Source organism: Heterodontus francisci, chromosome 6 (assembly GCF_036365525.1).
Source record: "Heterodontus francisci isolate sHetFra1 chromosome 6, sHetFra1.hap1, whole genome shotgun sequence".
Lineage (NCBI taxonomy): Eukaryota > Metazoa > Chordata > Chondrichthyes > Heterodontiformes > Heterodontidae > Heterodontus > Heterodontus francisci.
The window spans coordinates 40,919,110-40,935,717 of NC_090376.1; the positions used below are offsets into that span (position 1 = coordinate 40,919,110).

At 44.7% G+C, this 16,608-nt stretch overlaps 1 protein-coding gene across 2 annotated transcripts in view; it reads right to left on the minus strand.

Moving 5' to 3' along the window:
- Positions 1-16,608, minus strand: part of b3glcta (beta 3-glucosyltransferase a) — a 281,226-nt gene that overhangs the window by 94,846 nt on the left and 169,772 nt on the right. For both annotated transcript variants that reach the window (XM_068032825.1, XM_068032824.1), the window contains exon 10: positions 245-314. In XM_068032825.1, the coding sequence (XP_067888926.1) occupies positions 245-314 (70 nt within the window). The remainder of the gene's footprint in view (positions 1-244; positions 315-16,608) is intronic.

Below are 16,608 nucleotides of genomic sequence, written 5' to 3' on the forward strand. Positions count from 1 at the left end.
TATGGAAACTAGAAGAATTCTGCCTTAAAGGCAGAGTCATAAAACGCTATAAAATAAAGCAGTGTTTGAATTCTGCTTTCATATCTCTCCAGAGTATATAATCAGACTATTGCACAATCCTAATATCAAAAGGTACTAGATGTAGTGCTTAACAGAAGTACATGTTGTACAGGACCTGGCTTTTGGTACTGCAAAATATAAAAAAACTACACTTCAAACATATTGTATATTAGCAGCAACTTACTTCTTTCCTGATGGAATTTTTTGCAAGTTTTTACAGCAAAAAAGAGGTTTTTCTTCTCCACTGGTTTTCCCTGTAAAATGGTAAAATGAAAAATAACTTGGTGTGAAGCAAATTAATAACTTTAAATTTTATTCTTCAGAGTTCTAAAAAATCTAAATTAAAACAAATATAGGTGTTCCACTACACTGCAGAAGGTTATGGTTTTAAGCCCCATTCCAAGAGTTAAGCATGTATTCTAGTCTAACATTTTAATGCAGTATTGAGCAACTGCTGCACTACTGGATGCACTATCTTTTAGATGTTAAATCGAGATCCCTACCGCCTATTCATGTGGACATAAATGATCCATGAGCACTATTCGAGGAAGAACAGGGAAGTTCTGCTACCCAATATTTATTCTTTAGCCAATGCCAACAAAAACAGCTTATCCAGTCATTAAACTCAGTTCTGTTTACAGGTGTTCTAAATAGTGATGTTATTAAAAACTACATGAATGAACTTAATAAAATATTAGATTTGTATATAAAATCCTTTTAAGTGATTATTTCTGGCTACTTCAAGATAGACCTATATAACCATCTGTATTAAACTCAATACTGCTAGATAGCTCAAAGTAAGGTGCACCAGGAAACAATTGATCAATTGCTTTTCTGAATCCAAAATGTGTCACAGCTTTTCTTTGAGAATTGGCATTTTTTCAGTTTGCTCTGAGAAGAATACAAAAACTATCATTTTAAACATCCAGTATCAAACACTGCAAATAAAGGCCCGGATTTTCTACTGGGTTAAATTAAGTATGAATTATAACTGGCAGCAACCAGTTGATATTATGAAACATTTACTATCACTGGAGGTAAATCATTATTTTAAATATGTGAATTTATTGCCAGTGGTACTTTCATGTTCAAAGTTATGAGTGGAAAGGGGCTGATGACCAGCCAGTATGTCAACATAACACACATTTGCTTTTTGAAGGAGTCTGCCCATATTTCACTACTCTTTTTAAAGAAGTTCTTGCAATCTCTATTCACGTTTGAATCTTCAGTTTCTGCACTTGCAATTCCAAGACAGTTAGTATACTTTGGTATTTTGAAGATTTAGGTCATGTTTCCTTTCATAATCTTCTTTTCTGATGAGTTCTACAAGTCTCCCTTCACTACTTGGCCATTTCTGAACCTTGGACAGATTCTGGTTTTCTGGCAGGTTCTGACTTTTTTTTTAAAAAGGCCACTGGAAAATCCCGAATCTGCCCGAAGTTCAGAAAGAGCTGTTTCCAATGTCAGCATCTGTCAGCTGTGAAAGTCAGCACGATTTTGTAAAAAAAAACTGACCAACCACAAAGCTGCTGTGCGGAGCGCTCCCGCTCCCTGCAACTGTCAGAGAGAGAGAGGGGAGGCAGAAAGGCAAAGAGAGAGAGAGAGAGAGAGGAGAAGGAATAGAGAGAGAGAGGGAACAAAGAGAGACGGGGGAGAAAGGGAAAAAGAGACAGGGAGACAGCGAGGGGAACAGAGAGAGAGGGAGGCAGAGAAAGAGAGGAAGAGAGAGGAGCGAGAGGGAGAAACAGAGAGAGAAAGAAGGGGCAGAGAGAGAGGGGGTCACTGGGAGAGAGAGAGACAGAGAGGGCGATATATGCTTAGAGCCACATGGTAATGCTAGAATACTTAACAAGTATCTTGCATTGGTGTTTACTAATGAGGAGGATGTTGATAAAATATCAGTAGCGGAGATGGTAGAGGTAATGGATGGGTGAAAATTGAAAGGCAGGATGTACTAGACAGGTTGTCTATGCCTAGAATGGATAAGTCTCCTGGTCCAGATGGCTTGCATTCCAGTTTGTTAAAGGATGTGGGAGTGAAGATAGTGGAAGGGCTTGACCTAATCTTCCAATCTTCCCTAGATATAGGGGAGGTGCCAAAGGATTGGACAGTAGCAAATGTGGCATGCTTATTCAAGAAAGGGTATAAGGATCTTCCTAGTAACTACAGGCCAGTCTGTTAAACATCAGTGGTGGGTAAGGTTTCAGAAACAATAATCAGGCAAAAAATCAACAAGCACTTGAAGAGGTTTGTGTTAATTAAGTAGAGGCAGCACGGATTTGTAAAAGGCAGATCTTGCTTGACTAATCTAATTTTTGATGAAATAACAGAGAAGTTTGATGAAGGGAAAGCATTTGACAAAGTGCCACATAAAAGGCTGATTAACAAAACTGAAGGTCAAGGAATAGGAGGGCCAGTGTCAGCTTGAATAATAAATTGGCTGAAGGACAGAAAACAGCGAGTTGCGGTAAATGGTTAGTGTTTTTAGACTGGAGGATGGTAGATAGCGGTGTTCCCCAAGGGTCAGTGCTAAGACTACTGTTTTTTGATATATATATATATATTCTCTGCAGCACCTGTGGAAGAGCCTGTCACTCCAGAATTGGCCTTTATAGCCACTCCAGGCGCTGCTTCACAAACCACTGACCACCTCCAGGCGCGTATCCATTGTCTCTCGAGATAAGGAGGCCCAAAAGAAAAAGAAGAAAAGAAAGATATATATATATATATATATATATATATATATATATAAAAATGACTTGGATATTGGAATACTGAGCAAAATTTCAAAATTTGCTGATTGTACCAAACTTGAATGGGTGGCAAACAGTGAGGATGATACCAACTGACTGCAATAGGACATCGATAGGCAGGCAGAATGGGCAAACAAGTGCCAGATGGAATTTAATACAGAGAAGTGTGAGGTGATACATTTTGGCAGCGGGGATAGAGAGAGGGAATATAGACTTAATGGTACAATTCTAAACAGTTTGTAGAGACATAGGGAACTTTCTTTTTAAATCTTTCACTGGCTGGCAAGGCTAGCATTTCACAGAATTATTGAAAGTTTAAGGCACAGAAAGAGGCCACTTAGCCCATCATGTCTGAGCCGGCCGAAAAATGATCCACCCATTCTAATCCCACCTTTCAGCATTCGGTCTGTAGCCCTGCAGATTATAGCACTTGAGGTGCATATCCAGACTCCTTTTGAATGAGTTGAGGGTCTCTGCCTCAACGACCCTTTCAGGCAGTGAGTTCCAGACCCCCATCACCCTCTGGGTGAAAAAGTTTTTCCACATCTCCCCTCTAATTTTTCTACCAATCACCTTAAATCTATGCCCCTCGTCACTGACCTCTCGGCTAAGGTGAATAGACACTTCACCTCCACTCTATCCAGGCCCCTCACAATTTTGTACATCTCAATCAAATCACCCCTCAGCCTTCTCTGTTCCAAGGAGAACAACCCCAGCCAATCCAATCTTTCCAGTCCTGGCAACATCCTCATAAATCTCCTCTGTACCCTCTCTGGTGCAATTACATCCTTTATGTAATGAGGTGACCAGAACTGCACACAGTACTCAAGTTGTGGCCTAACCAATGAATTATACAGTTCTAGCATAACCTCCCTGCTCTCATATTTTATATCTCGACTAATAAAGGAAAGGACTCCATATGCCTTCTTAACCACCTTATCGACTTGTCCTGCAACCTTCAGGGATCTGTGGATATTCACTCCAAGGTCCCTCCCTTCTGCTACACTTCTCAGTATTTTCCCATTTATCGCATATTCCTTTGCCTTGTTTGACCTCCCCAAATGCATCACCTCACACTTCTCCAGGTTGAATTCCATTTGCCACTTTTCTGCCCATCTGATCAGACCATCAATATCTTCCTGCAGCTTACAGCTATCCTCCTCGCTATCTACCACATGATCAATCTTTGTGCCATCTGCAAACTTCTTGATCATGCCCCCTACGTTTATGTTTAAATCATTAATATATACCACAAAAAGCAGGAGACCCAGTACTGAGCCCTGCGGAATGCTACAGGAAACAGCCCTCCAATCGCTAAAACACCTATCAACAATTACCCTTTGCTTCCTGCCAATTTTGTATCCATCTTGCTGCATTTCCCAGGATCCCATGAGATTTTATTTTTTAACCAGTCTGCCATGTGGGACCTTGTCAAAAGCCTTGCTAAAATCCATGTAGACCACATCAACTGCACTACTCTCATCTATCTTCGATGATACTTCTTCAAAAAATTCGATTAAGTTGGTCAAACAAGATCTTCCCTTAACAAATCTATACTGACTATCCTTGATTAACCTGTGCCTTTCTAAGTGACAGTTTATCCTGTCTCTCAGAATGGATTCCAATAATTTGCCCACTACTGAGGTGAGACTGACTGGCTGTAATTATTCGGTCTATCCTTCACTCCCTTTTTAAACAGGAGTACAACGTCAGCAGTTCTCCAATCCTCCGGCAACACACGTATCCAGTAAGGACTGGAAAATGATGGTCAGACTTTCTGCTATTTCCTCTCTTGCTTCTTTTCACAGCCTGGGGTTCATTTTATCCGGCCCTGGTGATTTATCAACTTTCTAGGATGCTAATCCTATTAATACTTCCTCTCTATGTTTATCACATCCAATACTTCACACTCCTCCTCTTTAACTACAATATGGGCACCTTCCCCCTCTTTTGTGAAGACAGACACAAAGTATTCATTGAGAACCATACCAACATCTTCTGCCCCTACACATAGGTTACCTTTTCGGTCTTTTATGGACCCTACTCTCTGCTTAGTTATCCTCTTACTCTTAATGTATTGATAAAACATCTTTGGGTTCACCTTGACTTTGCTTGCCAATATTCTTTCAGCCCTCTCTTTGCTTTCCTAATTTCCTTTTTAATTTCACCCCTCCACTTTCTGTACTCTTCTTGGCTTTCTGTAGTATTGAGTTCTTGGTGTCGGGCATAAGCTTTCCTTTTCTGTCTTATCCTACCCTGTAGGCTCCTAGACATCCATGGGGCTCTAGATTTGGCCGTCTCACCCTTTTTCTTTGTGGGAACATGTTTACTCTAAATCCCTTGAATCTAGCTAGAGCTGCTGGGGAGGACTTAAACTAGAATGGCAGAGGGATGGGAACCTGAGCGGGGAGACTGAGGAGGAAGAAACAAGGATAGAAACGAAAGACAGGGAACAAAAAGGCAAAAGTGGAAGGCATAGAAATCAAGGGCAAGAAACAAATAGGGCCATAGTGCGAAATAATGCTAAGATGATGAAGAATGTTTAAAAAAAACAAGTCGAAAGGCATTGTGTCTCAATGTGTGAAGTATTCGCAATAAGGCAGGTGAATTAACCGCGCAAATAGATGTAAATGGATACGATATAGTTGCAATTATGGAGACATGGCTGCAGAGTGACCAAGGATGGGAACCAGGAGTATTCAATATTTAGGAAAGACAGGCAAAAAGGGAAAGGAGGTGGAGTAGGATTGTTAGTAAAACAGGAAAATCAATACAATAGTGAGGAAGGATATTAGCTCAGAGAATCCTGATGTGGAATCTGTATGGGTGGAGCTAAGAAACATCAAGGGGCAGAAAACGTTGGTGGGGTTTGTAAATAGACCCCCAAACAGCAGTGGTGATGTGGAGGATGGCATTAAACAGGAAATTAGAGATGCATACAATAAGGGTGCAACTGGAATTATGGGTGATTTTAATCTACATATAGATTGGGCAAACCAAATTAGCTATAATACAGCAGAGGAAGAATTCCTGGAGTGCGTACGTGATGGTTTTTTGGACCAATATGTTGAGGAACCAACTAGAGAACAGGCCATCCTAGACTGGGTATTATGTAATGAGAAAGAATTACTTAACAATCTTGTTCTGTGGGGTCCCTTGGGGAAGAGCGACCATAACATGATAGAATTCTTCATTCAGATGGAGAGTGAGAGAGAGTTGATTTTCAATCTAAATAAAGGAAACTATGAAGGTATGAGGCGCGAGTTGGCTATGATAGATTGGGAAACGTTACTTAAGGGGTTGACAGTGGATAGGCAATGGCTAGCATTTAAAGAGCGCATGGATGAATTACAACAATTGTTCATTCTTATCTGGCGCAAAAATAAAACAGGAAGGGTGGCTCAACCATGGCTTACAAAAGAAATTAGGGATAGTATTTGATCCAAGGAGGAGAAATATAAAATGGCCAGCACAAGCAGCAAACCTGAGGATTGGGAGCAGTTCAGAATTCAGCAAAGGAGGACAAAGGGATTGATTAGAGAGGGGAAAATAGAGTATGAGAGTAAGCTTGCAGAGAACATAAAAACTGACTGTAAAAGCTTCAATAGATATGTGAAGAGAAAAAGATTAGTGAAGACAAATGTGGGTCCCTTATAGTCAGAAACAGGAGAATTTATAATGGGGAACGAAGAAATAGCAGACCAATTAAATACATACTTTGGTTCTGTCTTCACAAAGGAGGACACAAATTACCTCCCAGAAATGTTGGGGAACATAGATCTAGTGAGAAGGAGGAACTGTATGAAATCAGTATTAGTAGGGAAATGGTGTTAGGGAAATTGACGTGATTGAAGGCCGATAAATCCCCAGGGCCTGATAATCTACATCTCAGAGTACTTAAGGAAGTGGCCCTAGAAATAGTAGATGCATTGCTGGTCATTTTTCAAAATTCTTTAGACTCTGGAACAGTTCCAACGGATTGGAGTGTAGCTAATGTAAACCCAATATTTAAAAAAGGAGTTAGAGAGATAATAGAGATGGTTAGATTCTCTCTTGTTGAAGATGGTCTTTGCCTGGCACTTGTGTGGCACAAATGTTACTTTCCACTTATCAGCCCAACCCTGACTGTCGTCCAGGTCTTGCTGCATGCGGAAACGGTCTGCTTCAGTATCTGAGGAGTCTTGAATGGTATGGAACACTGCGCACTCATCAGCGAACTTGCCCATTTCTGACCTTATGATAGAGGGAAGGTCATTGATGAAGCAGCTGAAGATACTTGGGCTTAGGACACTACCTTGAAGAACTCCTGCCGCGATGTCCTCGAGCTGAGATCATTGGTCTCCAACAACCACATCCATCTTCTTTGTCTTAGGGGTATGGTTGCAAATACTTCAGCTTTGTCTTTTGCACTGATGGTTAGTTAGGCAGAACTGTCGAGTTCCGAATTGATTTGTTGTTTGTTGGTTCGCTTTGTTCTTTCTATAGCATGCTGCTTCTGCTGTTTAGCTTGCATGTAATTCTGTGTTGTAGCTTCGCCAGGTTGGCACCTCATTTTAGGTATGCCTGGTATTGCTCCTGGCATGCTCTCCTGCACTCCTGACTGAACCAGAGTTAGGCCCCTGGCTTGATAGTAATGCTAGAGTGAGGGATATGCCAGAGGTTACAGATGGCAGTTGAATACAATTCTGCTGCTGCTGATGGCCCAGAGTGCCTCATGGATGCCCAGTTTTGAGCTGCTAGATCTGTTCTGAGTTATATTCCACTTAGAACGGTGATAGTGCCACACAACACAATCGAGTGCCCTCAGTGTGAAGACAGGATTGCGTCTCCACAAGGACTGTGCAGTGGTTACTACTACCAATATTGTCATGAACAGGTGCATCTACGAAAGGTAGTCTGACGAGGATGAGGTCAAGTAGGTTTTTCCCTCTTTTTGTTCTCCCACCACCTGCTGCAGGTCCTTCAGAACTTGGCCAGCTCGGTCAGTAGTGGTGCTATCAAGCCAATCTTGATGATGGACATTGAAGTCCCCACCAAGAGTACATTTTTAACCCTTGCTACCCTCAGTGCTTCTTCCACGTGGTGTTCATCATGGAGGAGCATTGATTCATCAGATGAAGGAAAACAGTGGGTGGTAATAAGCAGGAGGTTTCCTTGGCTGTGTTTGACCTGATGCCATAACACTTCATGGGGTCCGGAGTCAATGTATACAACTGTGTACCACTAAGCTGCCACCTCTGGTGGAACAGGACATACCCAGGGATGGTGATGGGAGAGTCTTGGACATTGGCTGTAAGGTATGATTCGCTGAGTATGACTACATCAGGATGTTGCTTGACTAGTCTGTGGTGCAGCTCTCCCAATTTTGGCACAAGTCCCCAAATGTTACTGTGCAGGACTTTGCAGGGTTGACTGGGCAGGATGTGTCTTTGTCATTTCCAGTGCTTTTGTCATTGCCAGGTAGTCCATCCAGTTTTATTCTTACATGACTTTTCTGTCGCGGTTTGATACAACTGATTGGCTTTCTGGGCCATTTCAGAGGACAGTTCAGAGTCAACCACATTTCTGTGGGTCTGGAGTTACATGTAGGCCAGACTGGGTGAGGATGGCAAATTTTCTCCCCGAAGGGTATTAGTGAACCAGATGGGTTTTTACACCAATCCGGTAGTATCATAATCATTGTTAATGATTATTCCAGATTTATTAATTAATTGAATTTAAATTCCCTAGCTGCCATGCTGGAATTTGAGCTCATGGCTCCAGAGGATCAGTCCAGTAACATTACCACTATGCTACTGTCCCCTGGGAGTTCATGTCCACAGATCTTTGAAGGTGGTAGGACATATTGAGAGAGTAATTTGCAAAGCATATGGGATCTTGGGCTTCATAAATAGAGGCATTGAGTACAAAAGCAGGGATGTTATGCTGAACCTTTAAAAAGCTCTGGTTAGGCCCCAGCTGGAGTACTGTGTCCAGTTCTGGTCACCAAGCTTTAGGAAAGATGTGAGAGTTTGTGAAAAGTTTTATCAAAATAGTTCCAGGGATGAGGATTTTTAGCTACAAGGTTAGGTTGGAGAAGCTGGGATTGGTGTCCTTGGACCAAAGGAGATTGAGGGGAGATTTAATAAAGGTGTACAAGATTATGACAGCTTTAGATAAGGTGGACAAAGAAAAGCTATTTCCATTAGCTGATGGTACAAGGACTGAGGGACACAGATTTAAGGTTTTGGGCAAGAGATGCAGTGAGGCTGTGAGGAAGAACTTTTTTATGCAGCAAGTGATAATAATCCGGATCTTGCTGCTTTCGAAGGTGGTGGAAGCTGAGACGATGAATGATTTCAAAAGGAAATTGGATGGGCACTTGAGGGAAATAAACTTGCAGGGCTATTGGGATAGAGGGGGAGAATGGGACTGACTGGATTGCTCTACAGAAAGCCGACATGGACTCGAAGGGCCAAACAGCCTCCTACTGTGCCTGAGAGGGTAGGATTTTCCTTTTGGGGGCAGGAAAGAGCTTTTAGGACTGTTTCCAGGTCCCGATTGCACCCCCGAGGCGAAGCAGTCACAGCCCCTCCAATTTTTACGGGGACAGACCTTTAATTGGCTATAGGGTGGTTTGGCCGGCCAATTAACAACCACAGGGTTTGGAACAGAGACTGGACAGAATGAGAGTGGACCCAGTTTAAACCGCCCATGGCAGCCATTACTGTGGTTGCCGTTTCACTGAATCATTTGCTGTGGTACTATCACTGATGGAGCAGGAGAGGCAGAGGGCTGGGACCCAGGGCAGGGTTGCCCCCTGTTTTGCGGGTACCGACCTGGAAGCCCACCTCAAGGCAGTAAGGGAGAGGAGAGAGGTCTTCTTCCTCGAGGGTGGCAGGAGAAAGCCACTCTCCCAGACCAAGCAGGTCTGGCTTAAGGTGGTGAAGCCAGTGAGCAGATGGAGTATGGTTCACAGGAACTGGGTCCAGTGTAGGAAGAGGTTCAATGACCTTATTCACTCTGGCAAGGTGAGTGCAACGCTGAACCCTCAGGACAGGCCTCTGGGTAAGCAATCTCCAGCAGATACTCCAGCTGAGCAGCCTAAGGGCGCATGCTGTTCCTGCACATGGGAGGAATGTGTGTCCAAGGTACTTACTGACCTCTCAGGAAGGCTCAGAGCCACTGTGCTGCTGAGGATCTGCAAAGCACCGATACACGCAGCTTCTTCTGTATATAAGCCACTGGCATTGGCCATAGAAGCCAGCAGTGCCTTATCTCTCTCCCTTTTTTGACTTTACAGGAGAAACTGGCACACAATGCCCATGAGAAGGCCCAGACAGGAGGATTCCTTTCCTACACATCATCACCACAATGTAAGTTTAGTTTAGTTTAGAGATACAGCACTGAAACAGGCCCTTCGGCCCAGCGAGTCTGTGCCGACCAGCAACCACCCATTTATACTAATCCTACACTAATCCCATATTTCTACCACATCCCCACCTGTCCCGATATTTTCCCTACCACCTACCTATACTCGGGGCAATTTATAATGGCCAATTTACCTACCAACCTGCAAGTCTTTTGGCTTGTGGGAGGAAACCGGAGCACCCAGAGGAAACCCACGCAGACACAGGGAGAACTTGCAAACTCCACACAGGCAGTACCCAGAATTGAACCCGGGTCGCTGGAGCTGTGAGGCTGCAGTGCTAACCACTGCGCCACTGTGCCGCCGTAAGAGGGAGCCATGGAGATTGCCAGGGCCGCTGATCACAAGTAGTCGGGGAAGGAGAGATGGGCATTCCTGGTGGAGAGGGTGAATAGAAACTGCAATGTGCAGATTAAGTGGGTGCCGTGCATTCCAGCCCGTCTGACAGCATATTGAAGATTGAGCTGTATTGGGAAGCCTCCGTACTGCAGAGGCTACTACTCTCCAAGTCTAGTTCTCATGATCTCTTATGTCTCCCACAGGTTCAAATGTTGAGATGTAAGGGTGATTCCTGCACCATCACTGGACCAAGTGCAGCCAGAGCAGACCTCAGCACAAGCACTGTCACACCTTACAAGCACATCCTTCACTAGCGCAGATACAGTCATGTTGGTGGGTACTTGCACACGATTAGATAGAGCGTTACTGGATGATGAGTATATCACAAATATTCAGGAGGTGGTACAGGCAGTTGTGGGAAGTACCCCTTAGAGGATGGAAGACATCCACAGACCTGCTCTGCTGGGCACAGATGCAGGGCCTCAGGAGTCACAGGAAAGGAGGCAGTAGCAACAGATGTGGTCATGGTCTGAGAATGAGGAGTCCATCCAGCTCATGTGTGCCAACAAGGCTCACAGCTTTAAGTGCATGAGTTCCTCCATTGAGACAGTGGCCAACCTCATGGAGAGTCATCTGAAGCAGAACTCCGAGGGCACGCAAGAACGGTGCATTGACGTTCATAGGATGCATGCCACACTATGTAGCCTTGACCAGTTATTGGTGCTGATGGCACAGAGATGTTTGGAGGGAATGCCAGTTGCACCCCAGCTGGTAGTTCCCTCCAGCCATCTGGAGCACTAGCCAAGGGCTGAGATAGTCACTGAGGAGGGTGAGGGTGCAACCCCTCACGGGACACCACCAAAGGCCTCCTTGGCCCCTCTGACTCAGATAACATCTGTGCAGCAGGGCCCAGTGACAAAAATTGGCCCTGCAATGGTGCTGGTGTAGCAGACTCTGCAGGTGCCCCCACTGGCACCTCCACGACGAGGACAGGGATCACGAGCATCTCAACCACAAGCCAAGGCAAGTATCTTTGTCACTGGGCCCTGCTGCACAGATGTTTTCTCAGTCAGAGGGACCAAGGAGGCCGATGGTGGTATCCCGTGAGGGGTGGCACCTTCACCCTCCTCAGTGACTATCTCAACCCTCGGCTAGCACTGCAGGTGGCTGGAGGGAACTACCAGCTTGGGTGCAACTGGCATTCTTTCCAAACATCTTTGCGCCATCAGCACCACTAACTGGTCAAGGCCACATAGTGTGGCATGCAGCCTGTGAACATCAGTGCACCGTTCATGCGTGCACTCGGAGTGCTGTCTTTTTGAGCACCATTTAAATATTGGCACCTGAAGCCAGATGTATGAGCTTCCTTTTATTATTGGCGGGACAAAAAAAGAGGCATGAAGTAGTGAAGGGGAGCTAGGGTCTGTGAATGGTGACCGTGAAACTTCTGGGCAGATGTGCATCCTTCACAGGTGGTAAGAGTTGAGCTGCTCCAGCCTGCATCTTTAACGAATATGTTCTTGGGGTACCTCAAGGTGAGTTTCATACTGTGCTGTTCCTCCTGGGTCAGAAGGGCTCAGCTGAAACAAGCTTGAAACAGATGATTCATGACAGTGATGGCATCCTGATGAGAACATCGAGCCCTGTGCCAGACCCAGCCACCTACCTGTGCAGCTGGGGCACCTCTGTGTCCTGCATCTTCCTCCTCCTCCTCTTCTTCTTCCACTTCCTACTCCTCCCCTTCCACTAATGAGCTGTGTCCTTCCATGGCCTCACCCTCTTCATGGTCCACACTTCTCTAAAGGCCATGTTATGCAGAGCGCAGTAGACCATCACAATGCACGGGACCCTTGCAGAAGTGTACTGCTTGACGCCACCCGACTGGTCCGAGCACTGGAACCGCATCATCAGAAGCCCAATGGCCTACTTGATGGTTGTCCAAATGAGCAGATGGCTTTGATTGTAGCACCTCTGTGCTTCTGTCTCAGGTTCTTGTAGAGGGGTGAGTAAACATCTCTTCAAGGGATGTCCCTTGCCCCCTAGAATCCATCCACGTAGTTTGCGGGGATGAAATGAAGCACCAGCACCCTGGATGGCTGGAGGATGAAGGAGTTATGGCAGCTGCCAGGAAAGTGAGCACACACATGCAGGAAGCTCTTGTTGTGGACAGAGACCAGATGAATGTTGAGGGAGTGGAAGCCCTTCCTGTTGATTAATTTCACTGACCTGTCACTCCATGCTTGATGGGTGCTATCGCTGCACCTGCAGAAATGCAGTGATGGAGGCAAAACCCACTACCCTTTGCATTTACAAGGTCCAAAGTGTCTGGAATTGAATGTACTGTTCATCTCTTACAAATAGGGCATCAGTGACCTGCGAGATGCAGTGGTGTGCAGCCGTTTGCAAGATGCCACCAAGGTCCACAGTTGATCCTCAGAAGGAGCCAGAGGCAAAGAAATTCAAGGCCACGGTGACTTTTACACTACTGGCAGGACATGGCAAGCTGTGCTGTGAGGTGTGAGACCTTCCGCCACAAGGGTACATATCTCAGTAACCATCTGCCCGGAGAGTTGCCCTGCTTCTGTGGCACTGGTTCTTCAATATCTCAAGGTAGCACCATCTCTGATGGTGCAGCCTATTTGAGGGTATGGCCTTCGTTGCTTTCCAGTCATTGTCTGCCCTCCTCATGCCCGAGACTATGCCTTTCCTGCAGAGTATGTTGCTCCTCATCGCCACTGGAGCCAAAATTTGAGAGTCATGCCCCCATCGCCAGCCTCTACCTTTCTTGTGCTCAGGTGGCCTCCTAATTATGTTTGGAAGCCTTGCACCTCCCCCTACTCCCATTCCCTCATAATGCCAGGAGAGTGACGACCCCCTGTACTGCCTGTGCGCTTAGTGACCACTCTTCCCACAACCTGATGCACCTGTGTGGCATTAGCTAAGTCACCCTTTGTGCCCTTCTCCATTTTATGGGCCCATATAGTTTGTTGGGGCAGCCATGACTGGCTCCCTGCTGTGTATTTGGTCTGCCCCTCACCCACCATGCAATTTGTTTGCCTTCACCAAAATCTCAGCATGTCTCTCAGGAAGTTCTCATTGAGCTGCTTAAGGATCTCAGATGCAGTAATTAATGCATTGGGCGGGTTCTCAGGGCTGCCCTCCCTGGTGAAACTTGCCAGCGGCAGGAATGGCAATGCGGAACTGGCACATTGGCTCATTCCGGTACTTTCATCCCCCACCCGCCTCTGTTACCGCCCCCAACAGGATGTAAAAATTCAGCCTATGAGACTATGACTCTGAGAATGATATGGTTAAGTACAAAACGAGGGTCTTATATTTAAACAACACCAATTACGCAGGTATGAGAAACAAGTTGGCTAAGGTAGCTTGGGAAATTAGATTAAAATATATGATGGTAGATAAGGAATAGCAAACATTTAAAGAAGTAATTCATGATTCTCAACCAACATACATTCCCTTGAGGAATAAAAACTCCACGGGAAAGGTGGTCCAACCGTGGCTAACTGAAGAAGTTAAAGACAGCATTAGATTAAAAGAACAGCTTACAATGTTGCCAAAAATAGTAGTAAGTCTGAGGATTGGAAGGGTTGTAGAAATCAGCTAAAGATGACAAAGAAATTGACAAATAAAGAGAAAATTGAATGAGAGTAAACTAGCAAGAAATATAAAAACAGATTGTATGAGCTTCAGCAAGTCTGTAAAAAGGAAGGGCCTCTTAGAGGCAGACATTTGATATACATATCAGGAAAGAATGATCATGCTGGGTTTCTTTTCTCATAAAAAAGTAGTACTGGCGAAATTAATGGGACTGAAAGTTGGTAAATCACCTGGACCTAATAATCTACATCCCAGAGTATTGGAAGAGGTGGCTGCAGAGATAGTGGAGCATTGGTGGTCACCTTCCAAACTTCTATAGATTCTGGAACGGTTCCTGCAGATTGGAAGGTAGCAAATGTAACCCCACTATTTAAGAAAGGAGGGAGAGAGAAAACGGGGAACTACAGACCTGTTAGACTGACATCAGTAGTAGGGAAAATGCTAGAATCTATTATAAAGGATGTGATGACAGTTAGAAAATAATTGTAGGATTGGGCAGAGTCAACATGGATTTATGAATGGGAAAACATGTTTGACAAACCTGTTGGAGTTTTCTGAGGATGTAACGAGCAGAATCGGTAAGGGGAAACCAGTGGATGTGGTGTATTTGGATTTTCAGAAGGCTTTTGATAAGGTCCCACACAAGAGGTTAGTCAACAAAATTAGAGCACATGGGATTGGCATAAATTGAGAACTGGTTAACGGACAGAAAATACAGAGTAGGAATAAATGGGGCATTCTCAGGTTGACAGGTTGTGACTAGTGGGGTACTGCAAGGATCAGTGCTTGGGCCCCAGCTATTCTATGTATAATCTATATCAGTGATTTAGATGTGGGGACCAAATGCAATATTTCCAAGTTTGCTGATGACACAAAACTAGGTGGGAATGTGATTTGTGAGGAGGATGCAAAAAGGCTTCAAGGGGATTTAGACACATGAGGTGGGCAAGAACATGGCAGATGGAATATAATGTGGAAAAATGTGAAGTTATCCACTTTGGTAGGAAAAACAGAAATGCAAAGTATTTCTTAAATGGTGAGAGATGGGGAAGTGTTGATGTCCAAAGGTACCTGGGTGTCTTTGGTCATGAGTCACTGAGAGCTAACATGCAGGTGCAGCAAGTAATTGGGAAGGCAAATGGTATGTTAACCTTTATTGAAAGGAAATTCGAGTACAGAAGTAAAGATGTCTTGCTGCAATTGTATAGAGCCTTGGTGAGACCGCACATGGAGTATTGTGTCCAGTTTTGGTCTCCTTACCTAAGGAAGGATATACTTGCATGGAGAGAGTGCAACAAAGGTTCCTGGGATGGTGGGATTGTCCTATGAGGAGAGATTGAGGCCTGTATTCTATAGAGTTTAGAAGATTGAGAAGTGATCTCATTGGAACATACAAAATTCTTACAGGGCTCGACAGGGTAGATGCAGGAAGGATGTTTCCCCTAGCTGGGGGTCTAGAACCGGCGACACAGTCTCAGAATAAGGGGTAGGCCGTTTAGGACTGAGATGAGGAGGAAGTTCTTCACTCAGAGGGTGGTGAATCTTTGGAATTCTCTACCGCAGAGGGCAGTGAAGGCTCAGTCATTATGTTCAAGACAGAGATCGACAGATTTCGAGATACTAAAGGCATTACGGGATATGGGTATAGTGTGGGAAAATGGCATTGAGGTAGAAGATCAGCCATGATCTAGTTGTATGGGAGCAGGCTCGAGGAGCTGAATGGCCTATTCCTGCTTCTATTTCGTATGTTCCTAAGGCTGAAGGATGACTGCATAGAGCTCTTTAAAATTATGAAAGGTTTTGATAGAGTGGATACAGAGAGAATGGTTCCACTTGTGGGGAAGAGCATAACTAGAGGTGGACAATATAAGATAGTCACCAGGAAATCCAATGGGGAATTAAAAAGAAACTACTTTACCCAAGGAGTGGTGAGAATGTGCAACTCACTAACATAGAACATTAGAAATAGGAGCAGGGGTAGGCCATTTGGCCCCTCAAATCTGCTCTGCCTTTCAATAAGATCACGGCTAATATGATTGTGGCCTTTACTTCACTTTCCTGCCCATAACCCTTGAACATAGAACAGTACAGCACAGTACAGGCCCTTCGGCCCACGATGTTGTGCCGAACCTTTAACCTACTCTAAGATCAAACTAACTACCGACCCTTCATTCTACTATCATCCATGTACCTATCCAAGAGTCGCTTAAATGCCCCTAATGTATCTGCTTCTACTACCACCGCTGGCAGCGCATTCCATGCACCCACCACTCTCTGTGTAAAGAACGTACCTCTGACATCTCCCCGAAACCTTCCTCCAATCACCTTAAAATTATGCCCCCCGGTGATAGCCCTTTCCGCCCTCGGAAAAAGTCTCTGGCTATCCACTCTATCTATGCCTCTCATCATCTTGTACCCTTCTATCAAGTC